This window comes from Melanerpes formicivorus, unplaced genomic scaffold (assembly GCF_026170545.1).
Source record: "Melanerpes formicivorus ecotype bairdi unplaced genomic scaffold, bMelFor1.0.p_v2 SCAF_11, whole genome shotgun sequence".
Classification (NCBI taxonomy): domain Eukaryota; kingdom Metazoa; phylum Chordata; class Aves; order Piciformes; family Picidae; genus Melanerpes; species Melanerpes formicivorus.
The window spans coordinates 16,013,636-16,041,167 of record NW_027142363.1 but is presented as its reverse complement, the minus strand read 5'-3'; the positions used below and the strand labels follow the sequence as shown (position 1 = coordinate 16,041,167).

Below are 27,532 nucleotides of genomic sequence, written 5' to 3'. Positions count from 1 at the left end.
TCCTCACAAATAAACACCAAGGAAGAGACATTGCAGACTAGGAAATGTGGAAAGGGGAGAGATCCAGGCAGAGACACTAGGGGAGCAACTGCAAGCAATGGAGAGAAATAGAGGCAAAACGGGGCAGGGAGGGGAGTAATGACAAGGTGATAGAAAACATAAAGGAGAGAGAGAAAGAAAGGAAAGGAAAGGAAAGGAAAGGAGGAAAAGCACACGCGGTGTCCCAAGTTTGGGCACAGCAGCAGACTTTGCTGCTTGTTGTCTCATGAGCCCAGCACTCTGGGAAGGACAGTATCTGCTTAGATTTGTGTCTAAATTTAAACCCTGATTGCCTTGCCTCCCCCTCCTCTCCCCTCCCTCCCTTCCTCTCACCCACCCGCCCTTCTTCCTTGTTCGTAGTGCAGGGCCACTCGCTGGGCTCTGTCAGTTTTCAAGCTGAGAAGGAGCTTGGATATTACATACCTTTCACAGCAGCACGATTTTGCTCTGGCTTGGCTGAAGCTTTCCCACAGATAAGGTGTGGACAAGCAAGATTGCCCTGAGGACACCTCTCTCTTGCAGGATATGGAGGTAAAGAAAACTTTTATTTCCACTAGCTTGTGAATGGCTCCTCGAGCTGCATTAGCTCCACCTTGCAAAGCAATTTCTCACTAAAGGCAAGTCAAAGTCTCTCTTTGCCGAGGTTCAGATAAATGTCTTTTTCTTTACAGCCTGGCCCCTGCCATGCACCTCTGAGCACTTTGCAGGTTTTAGTTAAGATTTGAAAAGTTGAGGGACAGTATGGGGAGAAATTCCACGTGTGAAAGGGGACTGAGGAAGAATGCTCTTTACTTTTCAGTCTCTGAGGTGGGAAAGTTACATTTTAAAGGTATCATTTTGAAAGGAGGTTTTAAATATTCAGTGAAAACAGAGACATCATGGGATGTGAACAAATTGTGCAGGATTAGTGAGCTCCCTGATGTTGATTCCTACCCAATCCATGCAGCCGCAGCTGTGATTTGAACCCTCAGTGCTGCGTGTTCTCATTCCACGTGGATTGGGTGGGCTCACTTTCATTATCAGTAGAGCATTTTGCTTCAGGAAAGAGGACCCAAGATCTGTTGCTTTGACAAAATAAACAAGAGTTTCCTGTGCTTTTTTCTCCATGCTATTTGTCCCATGCTTCAGGGGAGACAGACTTCTTGTCTCTGGGTGGGCAAGTCTTCTCCTGTGTGTCAAGGCAGTTCACCTCCCTTGCCTCTTATGGCATTCATATAAAATGGGAGTGATGGGGCTTGCATTGCTCATGTCAGAATGGATTTGCTAGTGGCAAAGAAAAAAACAACTTATTTTTAGGAGGGGCTATTACAACACTGGCAAAACCTCAAATGATGAAAGAGGACTTTCAGTATTACTCTCAGCTACACATAGATCTTACTAAACATTTAATATTATCTTCCCAGAGAATAATTTTTCTGCATCATTGCAGACTCAACTGCAGGGGACACACAAAAAGGGCAGGGAGCAGCATTCTTGAGGCACCACTACAATTTTTTCTTTGAAGATTTCCAGCACATAGCTCAGATAATGCCCAGGTGCTAACTCTGCAGTCCTTGCTATCTGTGTTTGCCTGCCCCACAGGCAAGGGTTAAGCATAAGTCATGTTCATTACAAGAAACATCCCCAACAAACCATCTAAATAGATTTTGTTGTGGAGAAGGACCAAGCAGTGATCAAACCAACTCATGTGGCATGAAAAATACATAGCTTTATAAGGGGTTTTAGGTTTGACAGAGTTTTGTTAAACCTAAAACTTGTTTTGTTCTTTTTTGCTAGGTAGTATCCTGTGATGTCTCAGAGGAGAATGGGAGTTGAGGTCTTAATTTGTTGTTACTGCTGTTCACAGTAACCCTCACATGGAGCAAAGAGTAATTTAGGGCTGAAGTAAATATTTTTGGCATGTTGAGGACACTCTCCCCTACTCCCTCTCATCTCCCAACACAGAGGACTGCACCTCTGAATTATTTTCTGTTCTCTGCCATAGTGAGTTTCAGAGTAGAAAGGGACAGACCTGTAATTTCCTTCTGGGAGACAGGTACGATACGCAGCAGGCCTGCTGGTTAGGAAGCTTCTCTGAAGTATTTAAATTAACAATGTCCTCCTCTTGATTCTGTCCCTTTGCCTCTATGTGCCACTCCTTACCCACACTGCCTTGTTTTCTGGTCATCTGCAGATTCCTGTGTCCTTTCTTAAAATATCTCAGTTCCCAAGATGATTTTTAAGCAGTGTACTCGGTCTTCCCTTCCTGCCCCCCAAACTTCCAAGAAGGTGGTTAATGTCCCAAAGGTAAGAAAAGCCAACAGAGCCAAGAGCAAGAACTTGAGTTCCCACCTGTCAATCTTCTGTTCTCATTCTACCTTACAGCTTTTCACAGACAGCATGAGCAGGACAAAAACAGATTTAATGGTCCTCGGCAACAGGAATGAGAAGTTCTGTCATTTCCCCGTTTGTTTCATTAGTGGCTGTCAGAGCTGCTCTGTGCTTTCCTGCTGGCATAATTGGCAAGATCTTTGCTCTAGTGGGACACATGAGGGAAAAAAAGGGCAAAGGGCTGACCTAGCCAGCTGATTTCCATCATGTCTCTGGCAAGAAGACCCTATTTAAAAAAAACCAAAACCCCAACACAAAAAGCAAGATAGTTGGGATCTCTTTCTTAGAGCGTTTAGTGTGGTTCTACTGCCACTTAGGGACTAGGACCTACAGCCTTAGCCATTCTGCTGTCAGGAATGTGACTGCATTGAAATCTGCAACTGTAACCACTGAAGATCTCAAAGAGGGAGAAAGATGAAGCAAACTCCCATTCTTGCAATTCATTTAATTTTGTGAGGTTTGGTGGGTTGGTTTTGGTTTGTTTTGGTTTTGGGGTTGTTTTTTTGGTGAAGACCCAGCTTCTGGATGCAAGGCAGGTTTGACATTTGCGAATCAGTTTTACTTCCGGGGTTATGACTGATGAGAGGAACTTCAGGCTAACAGTCTGTGCTAGGAGCTTCATGATTTGAAGAGTTCAAACCAAAAGTGCTTAAAGCTGGAAGTGATGAAAACTAATTCACTTGTGAAAAAAAAAAAAAAGCAGCCACTAAGCGTTCTTTGCAGTCACGGTACAGAAAGGATTGAAAATGATTGTGTTGGTTTGGTAGTTTACGTCTTCAGATTTGGTCCAACCTGGCTAATTCCCATAGCTGTGTCAAAACTCGCTGTAGATGTTGTGAATCAAGACATTCACTGAAAGTGCTTGTGGCTTTCTGCAGCCTGTATGCAACAGCAGCCATGACATTCCTTTTGCCAACCTCTCTGTAGGAGCTTGGGAGCATAGAGACATTTGAACTTTACTCACACAGCTAAAGGAAGCAATTCAAGACTGAATCTCACTTTGGAGGCTTGCTATAGTGCTATGGGACTCCTAAGTTGCAAAGGTGCAGCAACCAGGTTTATTTTGGGAAGAATTAGAATGAAATGGAATAGAATTAACCAGGTTGGAAAAGACCTTCGAGATCATCATGTCCAATCCATCACCCAATACCATCCAATCAACTAAACCATGGCACCAAGTGCCTCGTCCAGTCTCCTCCTAAGCACCTCCAGTGATGGTGACTCCACCACCTCCCTGGGCAGCACATTCCAATGGCCAATCTCTCTTTCTGTGAAGAACTTCTTCCTAACATCCAGCCTAAACCTCCCCTGATGCAGCTTGAGACTGTGTCCTCTTGTTCTGTTGGTGATCCCTCTCTTCTTTGTGCCTACCAGCATATTTTCTTTCTGTGACATCTCCATTTTGCCTATTGCTACACCATCTCAGGAGAGGGGAAGCTTTTTCAGGGCCAAGAGCAGTTCTCTGCTCACTTTGCCCCTTCACTTCTGGCAACCTATGGGACACAGCTGCTAGCTCCAAGCACTGCGCTTCCCTACACGACAGTGTCCTCATCTGGGCAGTGATGGGGGCACTGCTCTTTTCAATAAATCCCCCTCCTGTATCAGGTGAGGATTGCACAAATTTGCTCTGGGTCCTGCTCTACTACTCTAGCAAGCAGAAGAGCAGCATGGAGAAAATTTCTCAGAAGCCTCTATACCCTGTCTCAGTGGGAAGATGCAGGAACCTCCCAGAGTATCCATTCCCACAACAGAGGTGACATCAGAAGCCATTTCTTCCTTTGTGTTGTGATCAGCCATACATAACAACTGAGCACATTTCCAGGTCCAGTATCCCAATTGCTGCATCCTTCTAGGAGCCATGGGGAATAATGTCCTTGCTTAGACTACAAGACAGCTTTCTTTCAGCATAGGCACTTACCTTTTCCCTAGGAAAACTGCACTAAGGATATGTGATGAGTTACCCCAAAGGACTTAAATGGAAGGAATGGAGGAAAGTTAATATGCAGAGAAGGGGGATGAAATCTGTAACCATTATGGTCCTCAGTATGCCACATAAGCATTCACACACAGGTGAAATGAGCTGATTAAGGTCTCTGTTCAAACTTGCACCTGTGGAGTCAAGATTAAATACAGGTGTAATGCCATGGTTAGCTCTGCTGGGGAACAATTTCCCTTCCTCAGGAAGCTCTGTTGTGTGGCTTTAATTCCAAAAGTTGAAACATTCCTTTTCACTCTTCCTTTTTCTGTTTGCTTAATAGAATCTCAAATTTTAACCTCAAATACATTTGTTTTCAGTGTTTCCTCCCAAACTCATGACACATCCACACAGAGTACCTGTGTAGATAAAGGGAAGCATATCTAAGTATGCTAGGAGAGGTACTGTATGACCCCATTTCACTCCTCCAATCTGGACAGATTTAGAATCTGCCTGACAGTAAACAGCATGGCTGCAGCAGAGGATCCTGGAAAGGATCATCTTTGCCAGACTTCTACATCCCAGTGACTAGATGAGCCCTCCTTCTTGAAGGACAGAAAAGAACAAACCCACACCTCATGGGGCTGTGCTGTGACCCTTTCTTGTGCTTAGCAGAGACCCCAGAGTAAATGGTTTGCAGAATGAACGTTTTTCCTGTGTCACTGGAGAAGGATGAGTCTTAGGAATCCCTCCTCTCTCTCCCTCCCAATTTTAACTTCTGTCCTTATGAGTATCCCAGGTCATGGTGATAGCCTTCTGGAAAAGCTGCCTTTCCTGTACTCCAGCAGCATATTATGCATACCTTCTCATACATTCCGAGGATGTGCTTATCTGAAGAGCAGGGGGAAACATCAGCATTGCTTTACTGATGGCCGCTGCTGGTTTTCGTCATGGAAATGACCAAGCCCATACAAACTGGGGTGGTTTTCCTTTCTGTTTCCACGTGTTTGGAACACCAACTCTACAGCCTGAATCTGGGATCTGAGATGGCAGCTTTAACCAGCAGAAAGAGAACCAGTTTGCATGACCTGTCTATTTTACTGAGGAAGCCTTTACTATTAGAGAGACTCATATAGGCACAGATTTAAGTTTCATTTCACCCAAGCCCCAACAGATCCAGCTATGAATCTTATGCCAGAAATGCTTTTACATTAACATCAAGTCTAAGGCATATATTTATGATATCTTATCATCAGTCTTGGATGAGGTTTATCTGCTCCATTAGTGCCAAGGGCAGTTTTCACCTGTTAGAAATGAAAAAAGACGTCAGACCAAATTCCTGTCAGATAGAAGCACGCTGCTTGCTGAAGGTATTTCTGGAAATCTTCCTGTGGCACTTTTGGGCTATGCCTTTAAAACTGAGCTGCAGATTTTGAGCAGAAAAGTGGAAAAACATAAATAAATTACTATTGGGTGTTAAAAGGAGAACAAAAGATTATTCTAAACAACTCATTGGATGAAAGTGTGGGGTAAAAAGAAGCTGTATCAACATTCCAGTCCCATTCCTTTTCTTTTCTCCTGTGGTCTCAGCTGTTTTCTGCTTTGCTTGGGAGATAATAACTGCTTCTGGCTGGCCTTGGAGATAAGAACACTAAGACTGCTTCTCTCTCAACCTTTTGTTTTTCTCTTTGGTACAAAGGGAAAGGGGGGAAGGTTTAGAGGGGGGCAGTGGAGCAGCTTCCCTGGTCTCTGGGAGAACCAGAGGGGTGCCAGGGGGGTTTCTGTGTTATTTGCTAGTTGTAAATATCTGTATGATATTGTAACTCCTGTCTATTTTGTACATATTGATTGTATTCCATTGTAGGGTGTAGATTTTGCTTGTAAATACAGCTTCCACTTGCTTCCAACTGAGTTAGTCGTACCTCAGTTAGTGTGAAGGGAAACTTCAGCCCACTACACTTCTCCAAGCAGAGACCCTGACCTCACTTGCCAGACTGACAGCTAGTATAGATGCATGCCCTGTTGTTTTTCTCTTCAACACCAATTTTTTGAAGAGCTCAAACCCTACACAACAGGCAGCAAGGTGGTAAGCTTTTGCATACAAGCGTCCTTACACAAATAAACCTGTTTGCCCTTCGTAACGAGACACACACAGTGTCTGGGTCAGTATAGATTACTAGTGGCTAATCTGCAAAGAGTATCAATTTCCATTGCCAGCTCCAGCAAAGTTAACTGTTCATCTCAAGCTTCTCAAGTGCATGCTCTCAGCATGACTGGACCACAGCTCAGCCTGTGCGCTTGTACAGGTTGGTAGCTGTGGCATGCAGCGCTGTTTTTCTGAGTGTCTTTAAGTACTTCACAAAATACCACACCTTTCTTTCATGCTCTCTCACTGAACCAAGCCACCTGCTGCTTCTTAAGGCAAGAAATTATTGCTCACCTAGATCACTTCTAAGCACAGAGAATGAACACGTGCAGCTTGAAAAGTTTCAGAATCTAAAGGATGCAGATTAATGACTTGTTCAGAGGCAGACACGAAATGCAAAGGAGAGAGAGAACCAACTCAGAAGAATGGACTTAAGTCAGTGTGCCTTTGCAGTGAAGCAAAGCCTAAACCTTTTTGACACAGAGGAAACAGAATTTGTGCTTCAGAAAAGCAGCACACCTATGAGTGATGGGATAGAGCCAAAAGGAAGATCTCTATCTCCAAACCCTCTAGGAGGGTTTGGACCAGTGGAAAGAAAACCAAATGTAGTGGAAACTTCTCCCAACAAATTCAAAAATAGACTGGACAGAGCATCAGAAAGGCAGGAGTGGTCTCCTGTTGCATTCAAGCAATACTCTTGACAGGGCCACAAGAAGGGCAGGCTCATACTGTTTCTGCAGTTCTTCCACATGTGGGGATGCTAGCAGAAGCTAGTGGCTATTCAGGATCAGGCCCCAAAAGTGTTTGTTATTTCCTGATACGATACATTGTTCAAGTCCTGCCAAACTCTGCCTATGGGGAGCTTAGGTCAAAATAGTTTGCAGGGGTCTGGGCAACGGTTCTTTTACTGCCTGTGCAAAACACAAACCCAATTTTCTTTGTATTTTTCCTTCCTGTTTTGAGAATGGGTGTCTTTATCCTTTAAAACCTCATACTGCAGCAGCAATCAGGGGTTACTCAAGTCAATCATTTTGAAATACTTTTCTGATGAGTGCCACGTTCCCATGATGTAAGTTCAGATGAAACAGGTCCTGTTTTCATATATGCACTCATGAGCTGTGTGCCAGGTTTCCTAGGAATTTTACCCATTATGCCCTGCAGCAAATGTGTGCTTAACTTGTGAGACATGCACGTTATCATTGTTGGCCACGACAACCCCATGCAGTGCTACAGGCTGGGGGCAGAGTGGCTGGAGAGCAGCCAAAAAGAAAGGGACCTGGGGGGTACTGGTTGACAGTAGGCTGAACAGGAGCCTGCAGTGTGCCCAGGTGGCCAAAAAGGCCAATGGCATCCTGGCCTGTATCAGGCATGGTGTGGCCAGCAGGAGCAGGGAGGTCATTCTGCCCCTGTACACTGCCCTGGTTAGGCCACACCTTGAGTCCTGTGTCCAGTTCTGGGCCCCTCAGTTTAGGAAAGATGTTGAGTTGCTGGAAGGTGTCCAGAGAAGGGCAACAAAGCTGGGGAGGGGTCTGGAGCACAGCCCTGTGAGGAGAGGCTGAGGGAGCTGGGGTTGCTTAGCCTGGAGAAGAGGAGGCTCAGGGGAGACCTTACTGCTCTCTACAACTCTCTGAAGGGAGGTTGTAGCCAAGTGGGAGTTGGTCTCTTCTCCCAGCCAACCACGAACAGAACAAGAAGACACAGTCCCAAGCTCACCAGGGGAGGTTTAGGCTGGATGTTAGGAAGAAGTTCTTCCCAGCAAGAGATTGAACATTGGAATGTGTTACCCAGGGAGGTAGTGGAGTCACCATCACTAGAGGTGTTTAAGAAGAGACTGGATGAGGCACTTGGTGCCATGGTTTAGTTGATTAGATGGTGTTGGGTGATAGGTTGGACTTGATCTCAAAAGTCTTTTCCAGCCTGGTTAATTCTATTCTAGTCTAGTCTAGTCTAGTCTATTTCCCACTTAGTCTTTACAAAGCATGCAGAGTTGTCAGCACTGTCCCCTCAAGAAAACAAGGGCTGTCCATGCAAACAAATGCAGGCAGGTACACCAGTCCCCTTGACAGCAGGTGTCTGTAAAGAGGGCAGAGTGGAAGAAATGGGATGGCTGGCTGAATACACTGGAGCATGAGGTGATGTGAGACAAGAAGTTAACCAAGTCAGACAAGTCACTCATACTTGAAGGAAACAGTTTTAGCACCTTCCCTTTCACCTCCCAGCTCAATTCAAAGTTCTGTTTTCCACTCATATCAGAACTTCTAATCTCATTTAATATCAGGTCCTGGTCTGCACAGCTCTGTACCCTCTCCTCCTTCACCTGCCTTGTCTCTGCCCTCCCACCCCAGCCTCCTGCCCTTGGCACAGGCATGTGTACTACTCCAGTTCTGACCTCAAGCACCTGGTATGGGTGACCCACTCATTCTCTACATGCTAGGCCCTGCAGGGCTTTGCTCAGGAATATGATACTCCAGCTCCAGCCTCCTAAGGTTCATCCTCCACTGCAGCTTCACACTCTATCCAGAAAAATTAAGCCTGTGTTGTCTACAGCAGCTCCTCAAACCTTTGTAGCTGGCAGTAGTCCAGTCTGTAGAGTCTTAAAGGCAAAAGATGGAAGCCTTTTCTTTTTGTAGCTCATGGTAAAGACAAGCTATCAAGTAATGAAACTCTCATACATTATTTCTTCTGCCTCTGCTCTGCAACTCAAAAATTGCTGGATCATTCACTTGTAAGTTGAATATAGTTTTTCTTCTCAATACCTTTCATTCTGAGGTTCATGAATTCAGTGACATGCTGGCCAGAGGCTCCTAGCGCTGAGCAGGCATGCAGGCACTGAGCCAAAGCTTCCTGGACACCTGGTTCCGCTGGCCCAGCTTTAACCTGAAGAAACTGTGCCTGAGGTTGAAGGAGCTTAGTTCACCTTCTTGTCACAGAAAGAACATGTAGGAGTTTCAATTAGCCAACAGGAAAAAAGAGCCTACTGAAGTAGGTAGGGTACTTCAGAGCTCTTGGACATAATTGAGTTTCTCCTTTACAGAGTTGCTGAAAGAATGATATAAGCAGGTTAACTCAGGAGCAGAGATAATTCTCTATCTCAGATCACAGAAAAAAACTCCAACATGTCAAAGGCTAAGCTGCAGTTCAAGAATTCATAGAATGGTTTAGGTTCAAAGAGACCTTAAAGATGATCTACTTCCAGCCCATCTGTCATGGGCAGGGAAACTTTACATTACTTTACACTAGACCAGGTTGTGCAACACCTGGTCCAACCTGGCCCTGAACACTTCCAGGGAGGGGGCATCCACAGCATCTCTGGCCAATCTGTTCCAGTGTCTTACCACCCCCTCTGTAAAAAATTTCTTCCTAGTATCTAGTCTAAATCTAGTCTCTCCCAGCTAAAAGCCATTACCCCTCCTGTCATTACAAGGCCTTGTAAAAAGCCCCTCCCCAGCTTTCTTGTAGGCTCCTTTCAGGTACTGGAAGGCTGCTATAAGGTCTCTGCAGAGAGAACAACCCCAACTCTGAACAACCCCAACTCTTGCAGCCTGTTCCCACAGGGGAGGTGCTGCAGCCCTCTGATCATCTTCATGGCCTGCTCCAGCAATTTGATGTCCTTGTGTTGCAGGCCCCAGAATTGGACACAGTACTCCAGGTGGAGTCTCAAGAGAGTAGAGTGGGAGAAGCATCCTTCATCCTGGTGGTCACACTTCTTTTGATGCAGCCCAGGTCATGGTTTGCCTTCTGGACTGCAAGCACACATTGCCAGCTCATGTTGAGTCTTTCTTCAGCTGACACCCCCAAGTCCTGCTCCTCAAGACTGCTCTTGGGCCATTCTCCACCCAGCCTGTAGCTGTGTTTGCAGTTGCCCCAATCCAGGAGTAGGACCTTGTATTTGGCCTTATTGAACTTCATGAGGTTTGCATGGGCCCATGTCTGAAGCCTGGCCAAGTCCCTCTGGATGGCCTCCCTTTCCTCCAGTGTGTCAGCCAGACCACACAGCTTGGTGTCACCTGCAAACTTGCTGAGAGCGTGCTCAGTTCCACTGTCCACATTGCTGACAAAGATGTTAAACGTTGGTCCCAGTACTGAGCCCTGAGGGACACCAGTACTCTCAGGTCTCCATTTGCACGTTGAGCTGTTGACTGCAACTGAATGTGGCCATACAGCCAATTCTTTATCCCTGAAGTCCATGTTTTTCCAATATACTGACCAGAATATGATGTAGGACAGTCTCCAATGCTTCACACAAGTCTAGGTTGATGACATCAATTGCTCTTCCCTTATCCACTGGTGCTGTAAAGGCCATAAAAGGCCACCAAATTCATCAGGCATGATTTTGCCTTGGTGAAGCCACGTTGGTTGCCACCAATCACCTCTTCTTAATTTTCCATATGCCTTGGAAAGCCTGCAGGATGATCTGCTCCATGATCTTGCCAGGCCAGAGGTAAAACTGATGGCCTGTAGTTTCTGGGTTCTTCCTTTTTTTCCATTTTGAAGAGTTACTTGTGAGCATATTCCTTAGGGTGTACAGTAGACTCTTACCTACAGAAAGCACTAAATTTCTAATGCATCATGAGCAGATGTTGATCTATTAGAGGGTAGAAGGGCTCTGCAGAGGGACCTTGGCCAACTGGACAGATGGGCAGAGTCCAACAAGATGATATTTAACAAATCCAAGTGCCAGGTGCTGCACTTTGGCCACAACAACCCCATGCAGTGCTACAGGCTGGAGTCAGAGTGGCTGGAGAGCAGCCAGGCAGAAAGGGACCTGGGGGTACTAGTTGACAGTAGGCTAAACAGGAGCCAGCAGTGTGCCCAAGTGGACAAGAAGGCCAATGGCATCCTGGCTTGCATCAAGAATAGTGTGGCCAGCAGGAGCAGGGAAGTCATTGTGCCCTGTACTCAGCACTGGTTAGGCCACACCTTGAGTCCTGTGTCCAATTCTGGGCCCCTCAGTTTAAGAAGGACATTGAGTCACTTGAATGTGTCCAGAGAAGGGCAATGAGGCTGGGGAGAGGCTTTGAGCACAGCCCTGTGAGGAGAGGTTGAGGGAGCTGGGGTTGCTTAGCCTGGAGAAGGGGAAGCTCAGGGGAGACCTTCTTGCTCTCTACAACTCCCTGAAGGGAGGTTGTAGCCAAGTGGGGGTTGGTCTCTTCTCCCAGGCAACCAGCACCAGAACAAGAGGACACAGTCTCAATCTGTGCCATGGGAAGTTTAGGCTGGAGGTGAGGAGAAAGTTCTTCCCAGAAAGAGTAATTGGCCACTGGAATGTGCTGCCCAGGGAGGTGATGGAGTCACCATCCCTGGAGGTGTTCAAGAGGGGATTGGACATGGCACATGGTGCCATGGTTTAGTCATGAGGTGTTGGGTGACAGGTTGGACTTGGTGATCTTTGAGGTCTCTTCCAACCCTGGTGATTCTGTGATTCTTTGTGATTCTGTGAATATTCAATCATTATCAAACATTAGAGCAACTCTCAGTTGCCTGGATCTATTTGCTCAGCATAGGGCCTGGTTTTCAGGGGTCTTACAAACTGGAGACTCCAGACAGAGCTGAAGGGAGGGCAGCTGCTGAGAAAGCAGTTTCACAGACCTGAATCCTCATGCCACTGGGGCTGCTGAGCCCTCCAGGGGCTAGTTAAAAAGACATCTCTGTGGATATAGATTAGCTTTCACAACTCAATCTGGCTGCTGGCTCAGTGCTTGCTATCACTTTCCTCCACTCCATATCTGTGTATCTTTTTAGACCAAATTCCTGGCTCAGATAAATACAAATCTCCTTCTCTGACCTGCCTGTATCCAGTGTAGACCTAATTTTATAGCAATGTGTTACAAAGATAGCACAGTCCTGACTGATGTGTCCTGGAAGCTGCAGCAGTTGGGAGCTCTGTGTAGGCTCGTTTACCATCCTGATTTTCTGTTCCAAGCATGATAAATTAAGAAGAGCTGAATCCCTGTTCTGTTACTAGACTGGGTCTAGTATTGTGTTTAAATGGGGAGGTATCACAGTCTACTTACAGCATTTATCAAAGGTCTTTCAGATTGTCCCTGCTTCTAGCATTTTCTTTGTCCCTTCTTTGACAGTTCAATGAGTTCCATTTCCAATTTGACCTTCTGAGGTCAAAGGCTGTGTGTACTTCCAGGCCTTGTTCTAGGGAGCTTTTGCTGCTCTAGAAGGATGAGGCATGAGCTAACAGAGGAACACTGACAAAACCTCCCAGGCTGCCTGCAGGGAGAGGGGACATAGTCCAGCCTCCCATGAGCAGAGCCTTCTCAACTGAGGCACAGGGGAGAGAGATGGCCAGGATCATGGAGCAGATCATCCTGTAGGCTTTCCAACTCCCATGATGCATTAGAAATTTAGTGCTTTCTGTAGGTAAGAGTCTACTGTATACCCTAAGGAAAATGCTCACAAGTAACTCTTCAAAATGGAAAAAAAAAAGGAAGAGCACAGAAAATACAGGCCATCAGTCTTACCTCTGGCCTGGCAAGATCATAGTGCAGATCATCCTGAAGGCTTTCCAAGGCATATGGAAAATTAAGAAGAGGTGATTGGTGGCAACCAACGTGGCTTCACCAAGGCAAAATCATGCCTGATGAATTTGGTGGCCTTTTATGGCCTTTACAGCACCAGTAGGTTCTTAGGCTCAGATTAGATAACTAACACATACAGTATATGCACTTGCTTAAGTTTCTTCCTTTTAAACTACTCTGTCAGTCCAAGACTGGTCCATTCCTTGTTCTATCAGAAGCATCTTGCCTCATCCTCTTAAAGTTCATTTTATTTCAGATCTCTGCTAACAGCAGGGCTTTTTTTCCTCACCTCATATGAGGCAAGCAAGGGAGAAGCTAAACTGAATAGCAGTTGAAAAGTAATTCATCAGGCTGAGATCTTTCCTACTACAGGGGCTGTTCCACCTGCTCAGCAGGTTTCCTTCACAGCACATGCCCAAATGTATCCCTGTCTGTAGGTGAGAGCAGAGTGCAGCCCAGCGTTGTGTCTACAGCTGCAGGGGTATGCAAGTCACATAAACCAACTCTGTGATCCAGGTGGTTTCAAATAGTGCTATGTTGCAAGGCACATCTTAACCAACAGAGAGCTGCTCATCTTAGAGGTCTATATCAGATGATAACTGTGGTTCATCCATTTTATTCCTCACCAAAGCAGTACACAGGCATACCCAGCCTTCCTGGCCACCTCTCTCCCTCCTGTGCCTCAGTTGAGAATCATAGAATTATAAAATCAATAAGGTTGGAAAAGACCTCAGAGATCATCAAGTTCAACCTGTCACCCAACACCTCATGACTACTAAACCATGGCACCAAGTGCCACATCCAATCCTCGCTTGAACACCGACTCTGCTCACGGGAGGTTGGATGCACTTGTCCCTTAGACTGCACTATGTCCCCTCTCCCTGCAAGCAGCCTGGGAGGTTTATCAGCATTCCTCTGTTAGCTCATGCCTCATCCTTCTAGAGCAGCAAAAGCTCCCCAGAACAAGGCCTGGAAGTACACACAAAGAGGCACCAATTAATTTGGGGAAACATGACAGGCTGTGTACAGTTCCCAGACCATTAAGAAAAACAGATGTTTGAGATAGAAACATCAGGAAGCTGAGAAGGATCCTGGGGAAAATCTTGGCTGGAAACTGAGGTCTGTACAAGCAGCTGATGCAAACTGTGCACTAGAAAAGCATCCATGTCTTATGGTGGCATCACTGCTTTTCCTCAGAACTACTATCTCAACCCTCTACTCATGGAGGCATTTCTAGTAATCTGAGTATCTCAAGGACAGATCACAGGTACTGGTTATACAAGCTACTAAAGACACTTAGGGAACAATAAGCTTTAGTCCAGCCAGACCACTGTCTTGGTTACAGCTGTTGTCAGCTGTGGATTCAGACATCAGCATTGCTCTAACAGAACTGGAGATCAATCCTTGGCTCCAAAGGAGCTATTCCACATGTGGAGTGTCTGCAGATTCCTGAAACAATACAACCTCTTTCTTTCCCCCATGAGTATTTTACATATCTGCAGTAGCTCATGGCTATATCAACCAAACCTTCAGCATCTGTTGCTAGAGTCTCCTATCAGATGGAGAGGAGTTAATGACAGAAATAGAAATCCTGCCTGACACAAAGTGAAAATTCTTCCTGAACTAAACTAAAAGCTTAGTGATGTTACTTACAGAGGGGGTCTTCAGTTATTTAGAAAAGTGGTGCAGTGGTTCTCCAGATACTGACATGCTGCCCACTAGCCTCCTTCACTGTGACCTTCTTTGAGAGAGGAGCTGAAGGCTGTTTGACAGGGCATTTCAAAGTAACAGACCTTTGTTTTCAGCATCCCAATACAAATTTTCCTTGCCTCGAGTAATACGAATGTTCAGTGTATCTACTGCAGGATTTTGGTTCACTGGTAGCACTTCTGTTTTCGAGGCACAAAGTACTTCCCCCAAAACAGAGTTCTTTTAAGACCAAATGGTCATTATAATGAGCCAAAAGAAAAAGAAGTAGTTTTTGGAGACTGTTAGTATTTTAAAACCAGAAATATTAACTCAAAGGAAATAATAGGACACGGAGTTTCCAAGAGTTCAGAAAGGGAGGTGACACATAGTTTTGGTCTTCTAGTGTAGTCAAACTTAGTAACTGCAGAGATCTTTGTTCAGCTTGTTGAGTCTTTGTATCTCGGTGCTTAAGGTTACTGATAGCTCAGCTCCAGTTTCCAGTGCACAGAGTACCACCAGACAGTAGTTAGATGGCTCAGGGAGACCTTGTTGGTCTCTACAACTACCTGAAAGGAGGTTGTAGCCAGGTGGGGGTTGGTCTCTTCTCCCGGGCAACCAGCACCAGAACAAGAGGACACAGTCTCAGGCTGCACCAGGGGAGGTTTAGGCTGGAGGTGAGGAGAAAGTTCTTCCCAGAAAGAGTAATTGGCCACTGGAATGTGCTGCCCAGGGAGGTGGTGGATTCCCCATCCCTGGAGGCATTCAAAAAAGATTGGATGTGGCACTTGAAGCCATGGTTTAGTTAGTCATGAGGTGTTGGGTGACAGGTTGGACTTGATGATCTCTGAGGTCTTTACAAACCTTATTGATTCTATGATTCTATGGTTTGAATACATTACCACCTAGTAGCCTGATAGTAAACCATCAGCTTTTGAACCTTGCTGAATTATGTTCATTTTCCTGAAGCTGTAGAATCTGAAATATCTTAGCCTCCTCTTAAAAAGAAGTGTCTTGCTATCATCATGGCAGTGTGAGTCTTGAATGGAGACTCCAGTGTACCCTTAAGATTCAAAAAGGAGAACCCCATGTGGTATGCCTGGTCTTAAAGGCCAGCACAGATGAGTTTTTGAAGTGACACTGTTTGAGATGACAGGAAAACCTCCCTTGCAAGGAGCTGCTTCAGAGAAAGATTGTCGTTCGTATTTCTTGTGTTGGCACAGCCTCTGTGCCTGTCATTGTCTCTCCATTTGTGTAGCTGGGTATGACCATTTTCTATCAACTATCCACAAACCCTTTCCTGCTGCCTGAAATTATTTCCCTATTGGCTTCTTGACCTGTCTGCAAGCAGCTGTGTCAGACTTGCAATGAGGCAATTATATACACATGTATGTTTTACAGGAAAGGCCTAGCCTGTTTCTTGAATTGATTGGAGGCTTATCTGTTTTCCCTGCTCTCTCAGTCAAGCTAGTTGCCTTGTCCCTTGACAACTGGTCTTCTGGTCCCCGCTTAGACTTCCTAAACTTTCCTCTTCAGTCCCTATGAGCAAATGTTGTCATGTATCTTTAAAACCTAGTCATTGTGATTATCACAACCTCTTCTTACTGTACCTAGCAAGGCTTCTCTCCACTGTAGCCTCAGGGCTCACTGGTACCTAACAGCCTTTTATTTCACCCTTCTACCTCTCATCCCAGTCCCCTGTCTTTTTACTACAAGAAGAGTTGCCTTGCCCTTCTAATACCTTTTGGGCTTTCCCCTTAAGTATTCATCCATCTGGCAGGAAACCTCATTTCAGTTGTTCTCTGGTTACTACTTTCAACATCTTTGAGCTTCTCCTTCCTCTTACACTGTTGACTTAGCGGTGTAAGGGAACCATCATGTGAGTGCTTTGTTGAGCCTATAAAAGGTTACTGTGCACAGACGATCATTAGGGTACAGCCCTGCAGGTGCAGGCAGGAAGGGTGAGCTGAACAAACAGGGGATGCATGTGACTGAAATGTGAAATCTGTTGTCTCACCACCAAAGTGTCTTTAGTGCACCCTTTAAATCATGTTGACTATTTCCAAATTTTTAAAAATCCCTAGAAACCAGACTGAAATACCATTAAAAAGTAGAGTGGAAGGGAATCAGTCCTTTGTGGGTGCTGGGCATCCTCACAGCTTGCTTAGGAAATGTTTAGTGGCCACATGTCACAAAATCACAGAATCCCCAAAGTTGGAAGAGACCTCAAAGATCATCAAGTCCAACCTGTCACCACAGACCTCATGACTAAACCATGGCACCAAGTGCCACTTCCAATCCCCCCTTGAACGGCTCCAGGGATGGTGACTCCACCACTTCCCTGGGCAGCACATTCCAATGGTGAATGAGTCTCTCAGTGAAGAACTTTCTTCTCACCTCCAGCCTAAACTTCCCCTGGCACAGCTTGAGACTGTGTCCTCTTGTTCTGGTGCTGGTTGTCTAGAAGAAGAGACCAACCCCCACCTGGCTACAACCTCCCTTCATAGAGTTGTAGAGAGCAAGAAGGTCTCCCCTGAGCCTCCTCTTCTCCAGGCTAAGCAACCCCAGCTCCCTCAGCCTCTCCTCACAGGGCTGTGCTCCAGACCTCTCCCCAGCCTCGCTGCCCTTCTCTGGACATGTTCAAGAGTCTCAATGTCCTTCTTAAATTGAGGGGCACAGAACTGGACACAGGACTCAAGGTCTGGCCTAACCAGTGCCGAGTATAGGGGCAGAATGACTTCCCTGCTCCTGCTGGCCACACTATTCCTGATACAGCATCTGAGGGGTGGGTGTCAAGTGGAGGGGGCCAAGCTCTTTTTGGTGGTGTGCAATAGTAAGCCAAGGAACAACAGGTACAAGCTTGAATGTAGAAGATTTCACTTCAACACGAGGAGGAACATCTTTGCAGTGAGGGTGATGGAGCCCTGGAGCAGGCTGCCCAGAGAAGTTGTGGAGTCTCCTTCTCTGGAGACTTTCAAACCCCACCTGGATGCATTCCTGTGCAGACTGCCGTGGGTGATCCTGCTTTGGCAGGGGGCTGGACTGGATCATCTCTGTAGGTCTCTTCCAACCTCTAACGTACTGTGATACTGTGATGCAGAGGCCAAGCTCCCTGTACTCTACTTTAAGTTCAGGAGATAATTCCATTTACTGAAACTTTGTCTTCTAATTGTTTGTCTTTTTTTTCATGACACTTTTTGTATAAAATGGATTCAGGGGATTTTATCTTTATCAACTAATCACTTCAGTGAAAGTTAGATACTAATTTATGGCTAGACACATCCAGTAGATCTGTGCTAAAGAAGGCCTGAAAGTTTTTAGTGTACACTATCTTTAGTGTACTGCTACTGAGAAGGTATCCAATGTGATCTAGGTGGTGTTTTGAAGAAGGTCTATTTGGGCAGATTTTGCACAGTGTAGTCTAGTACTAGAATTATCTAGTTCTAGTACAAATAATTTACCTGAATGTTTCAGTTTATTAAAAGAATTTATTCTAATGGTCTGCCACCTCTGCCTCTAAGCAGTAAGTCATGGCTGAACAGCCAGATGCCTTAACCTACACAAGGCAGAGCAGAGCCAAGAGATGCTCCTATCTCCATGGGGCACAGGTGGAGGTGACATATGTACTGCCCCTGCAAAGGCACCCCTGCCTGGCAGAGACCAGGTGCTGCAGTTTGCTGCTTCTTGGTAATGATAGCACCTGATCAAACCATTCCTGGCAGCCTCTGACTGAGACAGTTGCTCAGGAAGTGCACAGCCTGGGCTCCATTCTGCTCTCGCAGGGGTGTGGGCTTCAAACTCTTTGGTCCATGTATCAAGAATCATAGAATTGCTTTGGTTGGAAAAGACTTAAGATCATCGAGTCCAACCATTATCTAACCCTGCCAAGTCTGCTGTTAAACCATGTCCCTTTAGCACCATATCTATGCATCTTTTAAATACCTCCAGGGAGAGTGATTCAACCACCTCCTTGGCAAGCCTGTTACACAATTTGATAACCTTTTAAGTGATGAAGATTCTTCTAGCATTCAATCTAAACCTCCCCTGGTACAACATGAGGCCATTTCCTCTTGTCTCCTTGCTTCTTGTTAGGAAGAAGACACTGACATCTACCTTCTAGGCAGCTGTAGAAAGCCAGAAGGTCTCCTCCTCATTTCCCTCATTTCCCTCATCCCCTTCTTATAAACCCTGTTCTCCAGACCCTTCATCAGCTTTGTTGCCATTCTCTGGACCCTCTCCAGGAGCTCAGTGTTTTTCTTGTAGTGAGGGGCCCAAAACCAAACACAGCAGTTGAGCTGTGGTCTCACCACTGCTGAGTACAGTAGGACAATCACCTCTCTCGTCCTGCTGGCCACACTATTCTTGATACAGGCCAGGATGTTGTTGGTCTTGGCCATCTGGGCACATGCTGGCTGTCAATCAACCCCAGCCCCAGGTCCCTTTCTGCTGGCAGCTTTCCAGCCATTCTCCTCCAAGCCTGAACTGTTGCATGTCACAACTGTAGTTGTGACCCAAGTGCAGGACCTAGCACTTGGCCTTATTGAACCTCACAGAATTGGCCTTGGCACCACCAATCCAATGATTTTTAAGAGATGGGGTTTAACTCAGTGCTTAGGACTAGGCCAGTGCAAGCTCTTGCCAGCCTGCCTGTCAAAGTCATGCCAGGAATTCAAGGTTCCATGGGCAGGGGAGCTCACACGCCTGCTTGGTGATCTGAATGCTCTCCTGATAGATAAAGTCCTGGCTTCCCTCAGGACAATTCTGTGGCATGTGCAGCAGCACCCATACATTGCCCTTTCACCAGAGGCTCCTAACTATGGAGGTTTGAGGTACTGCTGCTCTAATGAATCAGCCTGTGTAGTGTTGGGAACACGTAGGCACTAGGCGGTTGCCAAGTATTGTCATCACTAAAAGGGAGACTCAAGATCTTGCTTCTAGCTTTCCCAGTGATATTTGCTGGTTTTGCTAATCTCATCAGAGTGTGTTTAGCAAGCACAGACCAGGCACTCCTGAGATCTACATACCACAGCATGAATAAAAGAACAACTTGCCATAAATCCAGCCTCAGAAATTTCCAACACCAGCCAAAGAGTAGTGTGAGATGGCTGCCATATGCTTCCTATGTAAGGCCCTTTCCAGGCCAGACTGTTAGGATATGTTACTAAGAAATTCCATGGAGGCAAACAGGAGGCTGCTTTCTCCACTTTGGGCCCAGAAGACTGAGGACAGCAGCAGCAGTCCCACTTTATCAAGTTAAATGGAGAATGCAGTCACTCTGCTGAGAAGGGATGCCTTTTGAAAGGTGTAGAGAAAGCTGGCATTGGTACCAACTGTTCATCACAACAAATAATCCTACATAACACTTGCACCTGCTTTCCTGGCCAAAATGCATCAACAGCAAAGGGAAGGACTTCTCAGAGGGCAAGATAAAATTAGGATTCTCTCATGTTCATTGTAGTCACTCTCTGAAACAGAAAGTAGATGATGTATTCATCACTTCTAATTTTCTGATTTCTATAGATATTTCCTATAATTGTCTTGTGAAGGACACAGCTCCTTGCCTGCATGTCTGGCACTGGCTGTGCTCTGCTGCCAGTCTCCTCCCACAGGCACTGACTGATTTTTACTGACAAATGCAGCCACACCATCACTGGGGCAATGGAGATGCAGCTTCAATTGCCATGTTCTTGAACCACCTAACTCCAGCTGCCACCTAGTGCTCCCTGTTGCCCTGCACAAATAGTGTGGTTTTTTATTCATAAATTCATAGAATGGTTTGGGCTGGAAAGGACCTTAAAGATCATCTAGTTCCAACCCCCCTTCCACCTTCCACTGGACCACGCTGCTCAAAGCCTCATCAAACCTGGCCTTCAACACATCTAAGGAGGGACCATCCACAACCGCTCTGGGCAACCCATTCCAGTGTCTTACCACTCTCACTGAGTCATAGAATCATAGAATCAATAAGGTTGGAAAAGACCTCAGAGATCATCAAGTCCAACCTATCACCCAACACCTCATGACTAACTAAACCATGGCTTCAAGTGCCATGTCCAATCCCTTTATGAACACCTCCAGGGACCCCCACTCTCTGGGCTTGGCCCTCCAGCCAGTTCCAACCCAGCTCAGAGTGCTGCTGTCCAAGTCAGGGGCTGCCAGCTTGGCCAGGAGTTTGCTGTGGGGGATGGTGTCAAAGGCCTTGATGAAGTCCAGAAGAGTCTTAAGCCTATCTTCAGGTCTTGTTGTTTCTGCAGAATGTTCAGAAATTTGGAGCTCAAACTCCAACATTCAGAGTGTTTTCCCACAAGCTGCAGTTTGCTTTCCTTGGAGCTACAAGATTGAAGACTGAATTTGTTGCATGTAAGATCAACCAGACATGGCAGCTGCTCTGCAGTGACTGACTTAACATAGGAAAAGCTTTTTCTTGGAAGTGCAATGATTCTGCACAGCTGTGCATGCTTCCATGCATTGCAAGTCAACCTAGAAACCTGTTTGCATGACTTGAAAATGCCAGTCCTGCCAAACAACAGGCAAGGATTTTGCAGTGTGCTGGGATCATTATTATGCACAATATACAATTACAGGTATGATTCTTTCACAGCTGGACTGTGGGTCCTGATGTCAGCCTCACAATTCTCTTCAAATCTTTCAAATGGAAATCTTACTTTGCTCAGCTTTCTGTTGTGTTTCACTCCTGCATGCTGGCAGTGGGGGACCTGTGGCAGTTTGAGGCCAGTTATTTCTCTTTGCCCAGCCACCTGATGGCATCTTGGCGTAATAGGATATGCATACTGCCGTTCCTAAAGCTCATAAAATTCTCATCTGCAATGTGGAGTTGTTTAGCTTGTGGTAAATGTGGATCAAAGAAAACACAAAAGAAAGAGAGAAGAAGAAAAATACTTATTTTCTAGCATTTAGGATACACTGAAAGATCTGCAAGATATTCTGCTCTTGTCCTCTCCTGGAAAGTAAATGTGGTAAAGGTCTGACACACAAAGTTTGGAGAGCTAGCTGAGTCCCACAAGAGGAAGGTTCAGAAGTGGCTCGCATGGTAGCCCAGTTCTGGGCCCCTCAATTTAAGAAGGACATTGAGACACTTGAACGTGTCCAGAGAAGGACAGTGAGGCTGGAGAGGGGTCTGGAGCACAGCCCTGTGAGGAGAGGCTGAGGGAGCTGGGGTTGCTTAGCCTGGAGAAGAGGAGGCTCAGGGGAGACCTCATTGCTGTCTACAACTACCTGAAGGGAGGTTGTAGCCAGGTGGGGGTTGGTCTCTTCTCCCAGGCAACCAGCATCAGAACAAGAGGACACAGTCTCAAGCTGCACCAGGGGATGTTCAGGCTGGAGGTGAGGAGAAAGTTCTTCACTGAGAGATTCATTCACCATTGGAATGTGCTGCCCAGGGCGGCGGTGGAGTCACCGTCCCTGGAGGTGTTCAAGAAAGGATTGGACATGGTACTTGAAGCCATGGTTTAGTTAGTCATGAGGTGTTGGGTGATAGGTTGGACTTGATGATCTCTGAGGTCTTTTCCAACCTTATTGATTCTATGCTTCTATGATTCTATGATTTTCTCTAGAGGAACACAGTGCATTCTGTTCTACACCAAATGGTAGAAAATGCAGGTAGGAGCCTTGCATCCCAGGGCACTGCAGGCTATACTGACACAGTAAGTGGCTATAAGGTATCCCAAAGCCATGGCTGCAGCCACTTCTAGCTGGTGCTTCTGCCAATAATTAAATTTACCCCAATCAGGCAAGGAGCAGCTTCATTGCCAGATGAGACACCAAATGAATAAATAAACCACACAAATCCCTCCTGAAGCAGAGAGCCTTAAGGTCTCCAGAGAGAATGAATTGTGAAGAAGAGTAAAGAGAGAGATGAGAGGAAGGATGCTTCATTGGGATGGAGAGGGGCCAGTGTAGCAAGAAGAAACTTGTTTATTCAGGGCTTGAGATATGTTCCTTCTTGAGCCAGGGGCCCAGCGTGTTGCTGAGCTCCAAGTCAGAATAAGTATCATACAATTACCTCCTAGGCATGTGAAAAATGGGCCAGGGGGAGCATGAGCCCACCCACTTCCTGGGCAATCTATACTCAGCTTGCATTGATGCTGTCATGTACCATGAGGAGAATGAGCAGGCTCAGATTGTGCATTACAGCCTCACCTGAATTTTGCTGCCCACTTTCTCAAAGTGATTCAGGTATTTTCCCATCTTCTTGCCTTTCAGTTTGCTCCTTTGGGAAAGTTTACATTTTAAATCTACCCTGCTAACTTACCTCTCCCTTCTCAGCCCAAACAATGTCCCTCTTTCAATATGATCCTGATGCCACTGATGTGCTCACATGGACACAGATAAATTAATCAGTTCAGGTTATCTTGGCAGGCAGGTGCAACCTGAGATTCATTTAAATGGCAGATTCAGAGAAATGGCTTTGAATGTAACTGCAAGCTACATATTAGGCAGCAACTTGGGTCCAATCCTAACTGAAAACTATTGTTGAGGTTTTTTTAGTTCATTTAAAGAGGAATTCCTTAAAAGCTGCCCATCTAATATTGTGTGCACTTGTAAAGTGTGAGAGCACTTATAAAGTGTGAGGCCTGCAAGAAGAGGCTGAAATGAAAATTCATTTACCTCTTTTCTGCCACTGAACATGACCAAAAAAAAAGTGGCAGATTTGCCCAGGTGAACCTAAACTTGCCCATTCTGTGCTGTTCTCTGCTTTAAGGCTAAGACCCACCCCCAGACACCCATTCCAGTTTTATTTAGATTATCTTCATTGATCAATAAATGAACTTAGGGGTAGGAAAGGATAGTTTGGTGGATTGGCCTGCTTGGACACTTGCCTGTAGAACAGGTACTAAAGATACTTCTAACTGAAGGAAAGATTTAATTACTTCATGAATACACATTACTATTATGTTTTGCATCAATGACTATTGTTGTGGCCTTTAAAAAGACAGGACTGGTCTGACACACAGGTGTGTTTGGCTCATAATGAGATGCATTTATGATGCATTTTCCAGAGCATAAGTTCATGTCCTCTCCAGACAGACAGGAACTGCCTATGATAGATCATGCTGCATATGGATATTCAATTGTCCTCAGCTGTTGAATGGAAGATGGGGCAGGGAGAAGGGATTAGCTCTCGCCGATGGAAATGATCACCCCAAATTAGTGGGGCAGTACAGGAGTAGCTAGTACTGTCATCACTTCCTTACTTGATGTGCAAGTGAGTAGGGCATCTAGACTCTATGGTCCTGCTCTGGCAGGGGGGTTGGACTCGATGATCTTCAGAGGTCCCATCCAACCCCTAACATCCTGTGATCCTGTGATCCTGTGATCTTCATTTCATCAAACTCTATCTCTCCATGGGAGTCTTTTGAGGACAGAGGCTGCAGCACCTCACTGCAGGGGTAGGAGACCCCTCCTCCCACACCTGGATGTCCTGAAAAGAAGTTTTTCCCTGCTACAGCTTAACTTCCATTCCCAAAAATAATGCTTCATGTGTCAGGAACAGGTACTCAAGAAGTTTGAGAATGGCTCTTCTCAGCCTAGCTGGTTGCAAATGAGTTCAGTTACACTGAAAATCAGGAACCTCTAAGGCTGTACTGCTCCTTGTGCAAGCTGAAAGACTACACCCCGGTGTCAGTGGTATAAGCTTTCCCATGCAGACAAGGTCTACGACCAGCTGGCTCCTCAAATCTTGCTTCTACCTTGCTATAAAATGAGAAGGGTAGGTATCATGTCTGAGAAGGTTTTGCAGAGAGATGATTATAAATTGCCTTCAGAGGGCCGAGCCAGGCAGGGAAGAATAGATCTGCAAGAGGCTCTGTTCCTTCCTGAAATCCAGTGCCTTGGTGAAGGTTGATGCTTTATCTTCAAAGGAAACTGTAGCATGGCTTCCCAGAGTTTCTTGATGGCCTTCAGCAGAGTGTGGTGCTGGTTTATTTTGACTTTAGTTTTCTCTCCACAGATTAGTCCCATGTCCCTTCCTTAGCTGCGTGAGTCCTGCAGGTGTAGATCCGAGCCCCTACCATGCAGTGAGGATAACCTGCTCCCTAGCCTCCTGTGTGGCTGTTGCTGTTTGAAGTGTGGCTTCTGGAGATCTCTGATGCAGTATTTGTGGGGATTTTGTAGATCCTTTACAGAAACAACTTAGCTGGTGGTAGCCACCTCCCTGTGATGGCTCGCAGGGTTCGCAGCCTGCACTCAGCTGCATCTCAGGTGGGAGGCAACAGGTTGCAGGATGGGATATCAGTGCCACAGACCAGAACAGCCTTTACCAGCAGGCATGCAAAAATATTATTTTTCTGGCGTATTAGGATATAAGGATCACATATAAGGATCACATGAGGATGCAATTTTCTCAGCCCCACGCCCCTCCCCTTGCTGTGGCAGTGGAAAGGTTTGTCAGGCTGGGCTGTGAACTGAATTGCTGAAATGATCTGGGTTAAAAATAACCTTGTAAAGAGTTAAGGGATGTATTTTTAGCCCAGATCATTTCAGTGATCTAGTTTACTGCACAGCCCCACAAACTTACATTGCTGCAAGGGAGGGAGAGAGGGGAAGGAAAGGTCAAGGGAAAATGAGCAGTTGAAAACATAAGCTGTCTTTCTGCCCAAACCAGGACCTTATGAAACTGCTCCCCAAAAGCACTGACCCTCTCTTGTTTTCATCTGGGATACTGACAACTTCTTGTGGCACAGTGCTGAAAACTGGTTGCTGAGGATCACTATTTCTGGATCCTGTTTGTGTAATCAAGACACTTACCCCTTGGATGCCTTATTGCACCTGCCTCTGACACATTATTTGTCATTATTTGTTCCATATGTGCTTTTGCTGAGGTAGATTATGTGTGCAGCAACAAAACCCCTCCTTGGAGTCACAGGGGAGCTTTGCAGAGCTTCGGTGGGCACAAGGTGTGGGAAGCTGGCTGGAACAAGGGACTGGTGTGAGAACAGGCTGCTCTTTAGAAGCAAGGGAGGGATGTAGCAGTAAGGGACTGGTCTCAGAACTATGTCTAGATGCAGCTACTTGATAGTAGAGATGGAAAATGCACAGGAACAAATTCAAAACCAACCCCAAACAAACAAACAAGAGAATAGTGTAACTCACTAGTTTCATAGCACTGAATACTCTAGCCTTGATGCCATGAAGGGCTTGCATCTCATGAAAAAGTTACTCTGTCTGTCTGTCTAAAATACCATTACCTGCAAAATCAGACAGGTCAGAGGATTCATAAAGGAGGGAAGGAGAACAGGACAGTGTCAATTTCTGCTGTTACTCACCCAGAATTCAAGTACTGCTTCAGACAAAACTCAACCTTTCTCTATACAACAGCCAAACCAGATGCACAAATCCAAACCTGAGCTTCTCCTTCGGTATCTGCTTCTGACTCCCACTGATACCCTTTCAGACTGTCACTTCCAGTACTGCATTATGGACAGTGACAAAACTGGTGGGATATCAGTTGTGATAGCTTTCAGTTGCAGGGGAGTGGGTCGTGACCAAACCTGCCAGTTGAAGGCTGCTGGAGCCAGCACCTCTGGCTTTCCAGTTCTCCCCAGGAATGTTTGCAGTTTTGATTTCATAAGAAACTTGTCTGCAGTGCCACTCCTGTAGCTTAAATTGATGATCTTTAAGAAAAACTCTTTGTGAGTACTCAAATGGGATACGCAGGGAAACTTTTCAGTCTACCTCTTTTCCATGGGCCTTTAGTATGGACCTTCTCTCACCTGGTGCCCACAGTGGGTCTCTCAGACTCTAGCTGGAGAACTGGCAAATGTCATTGAGCCAGGTAATGACATTGGTGTCTTTTAGGCTTTATTACTCACACATCAGGCAGCCTTATTAGCCCTCACATTTTCTGGCACATTAAATTGTCAGTGAAGTTGGGATTGGTCTTCTCCAGTGCTGCCAAAGGGACCAGGTTTGGTTTTAAAAGCAGATAAAGACAGATGGTGTTGAGCACCGTTTTCAGATTTACTCAATTTTATAAAGTTATTTGAAAGAAGAAAGTGAAACCCCTTACAGAGAACTTGCAAAGTTGCACTTCCTCTTTTGCAGACAGTGCCATGCTTACACTGATGGTATAATTCAGTTCCTGTTTTGCTGATCTTTCTGACATATTTCACTGTATGTGATGCTTAAACACTTATTTTTAAGGAACAGTAAAAGGTGTCAGCGTAGAACTCACTAAATTACTGATGGGCTAAGTCTTTTACCTTTGCTTGCTGGTTTTGGTCCATGCAGTCTGGCCATGTTTTTCTTCTGAAAGGCTGGAGGTGAGGAGAAAGTTCTTCACTGAGAGAGTTGTTAGCCATTGGAATGTGCTGCCCAGGGAGGTGGTGGAGTCCCCATCCCTGGAGGTGTTCAAGAGGGGACTGGACGTGGCACTTGGTGCCATGGTTTAGTCATGAGCTGTTGGGTGACAGGTTGGACTTGATGATCTTTGAGGTCTTTTCCAACCTTATTGATTCTATGTTTCTATGAAAGGCTTCCCACCTTCCTCCCAGTGGGAGGGTGATTGCCAGTCCCTCATGTGGCAGTCAGGGGGACAATGTTCTCCTGGCAGTACAAAAATGTGAACTTTTGCATGCCAGTGCCCCAGCATAGTGCTTTTCCTTGACTGGAAGACATGGAGCCTGGCACACCAGCTTTAAAAAACCAAACCAAAACACAACACACACACAAACCCGCAAACAAACAAAAGCCCAAAGGAAAAAAGATGGATGCAAAATAGCAGTGTAAAAAGGAAGGACTTTTCCTGTTGCAAAGTGCAGAAGGTAATCTGAGAGGCTGCAGCTGGCAGGACTGCTCAGAAGGACACAGCCCATGGGCTACTTGTGC

The 27,532-nt window shown here is 45.8% G+C and overlaps 1 protein-coding gene across 5 annotated transcripts in view; it reads left to right on the top strand.

The window, feature by feature from the left end:
* The first annotated feature begins 396 nt into the window (after nt 1–396).
* Nucleotides 397–27,532, top strand: part of RCSD1 (RCSD domain containing 1) — a 41,576-nt gene continuing 14,440 nt past the window's right edge. For 3 of the 5 annotated variants that reach the window (XM_068144660.1, XM_068144657.1, XM_068144658.1), the window contains exon 1: nt 2,214–2,325. In XM_068144660.1, the coding sequence (XP_068000761.1) occupies nt 2,251–2,325 (75 nt within the window). In that variant the 5' untranslated portion in view covers nt 2,214–2,250. Of the gene's footprint in view, nt 571–2,213; nt 2,326–27,532 lie in introns of those variants that run through there. The other 2 variants (XM_068144659.1, XM_068144661.1) reach the window with 2 other exon arrangements.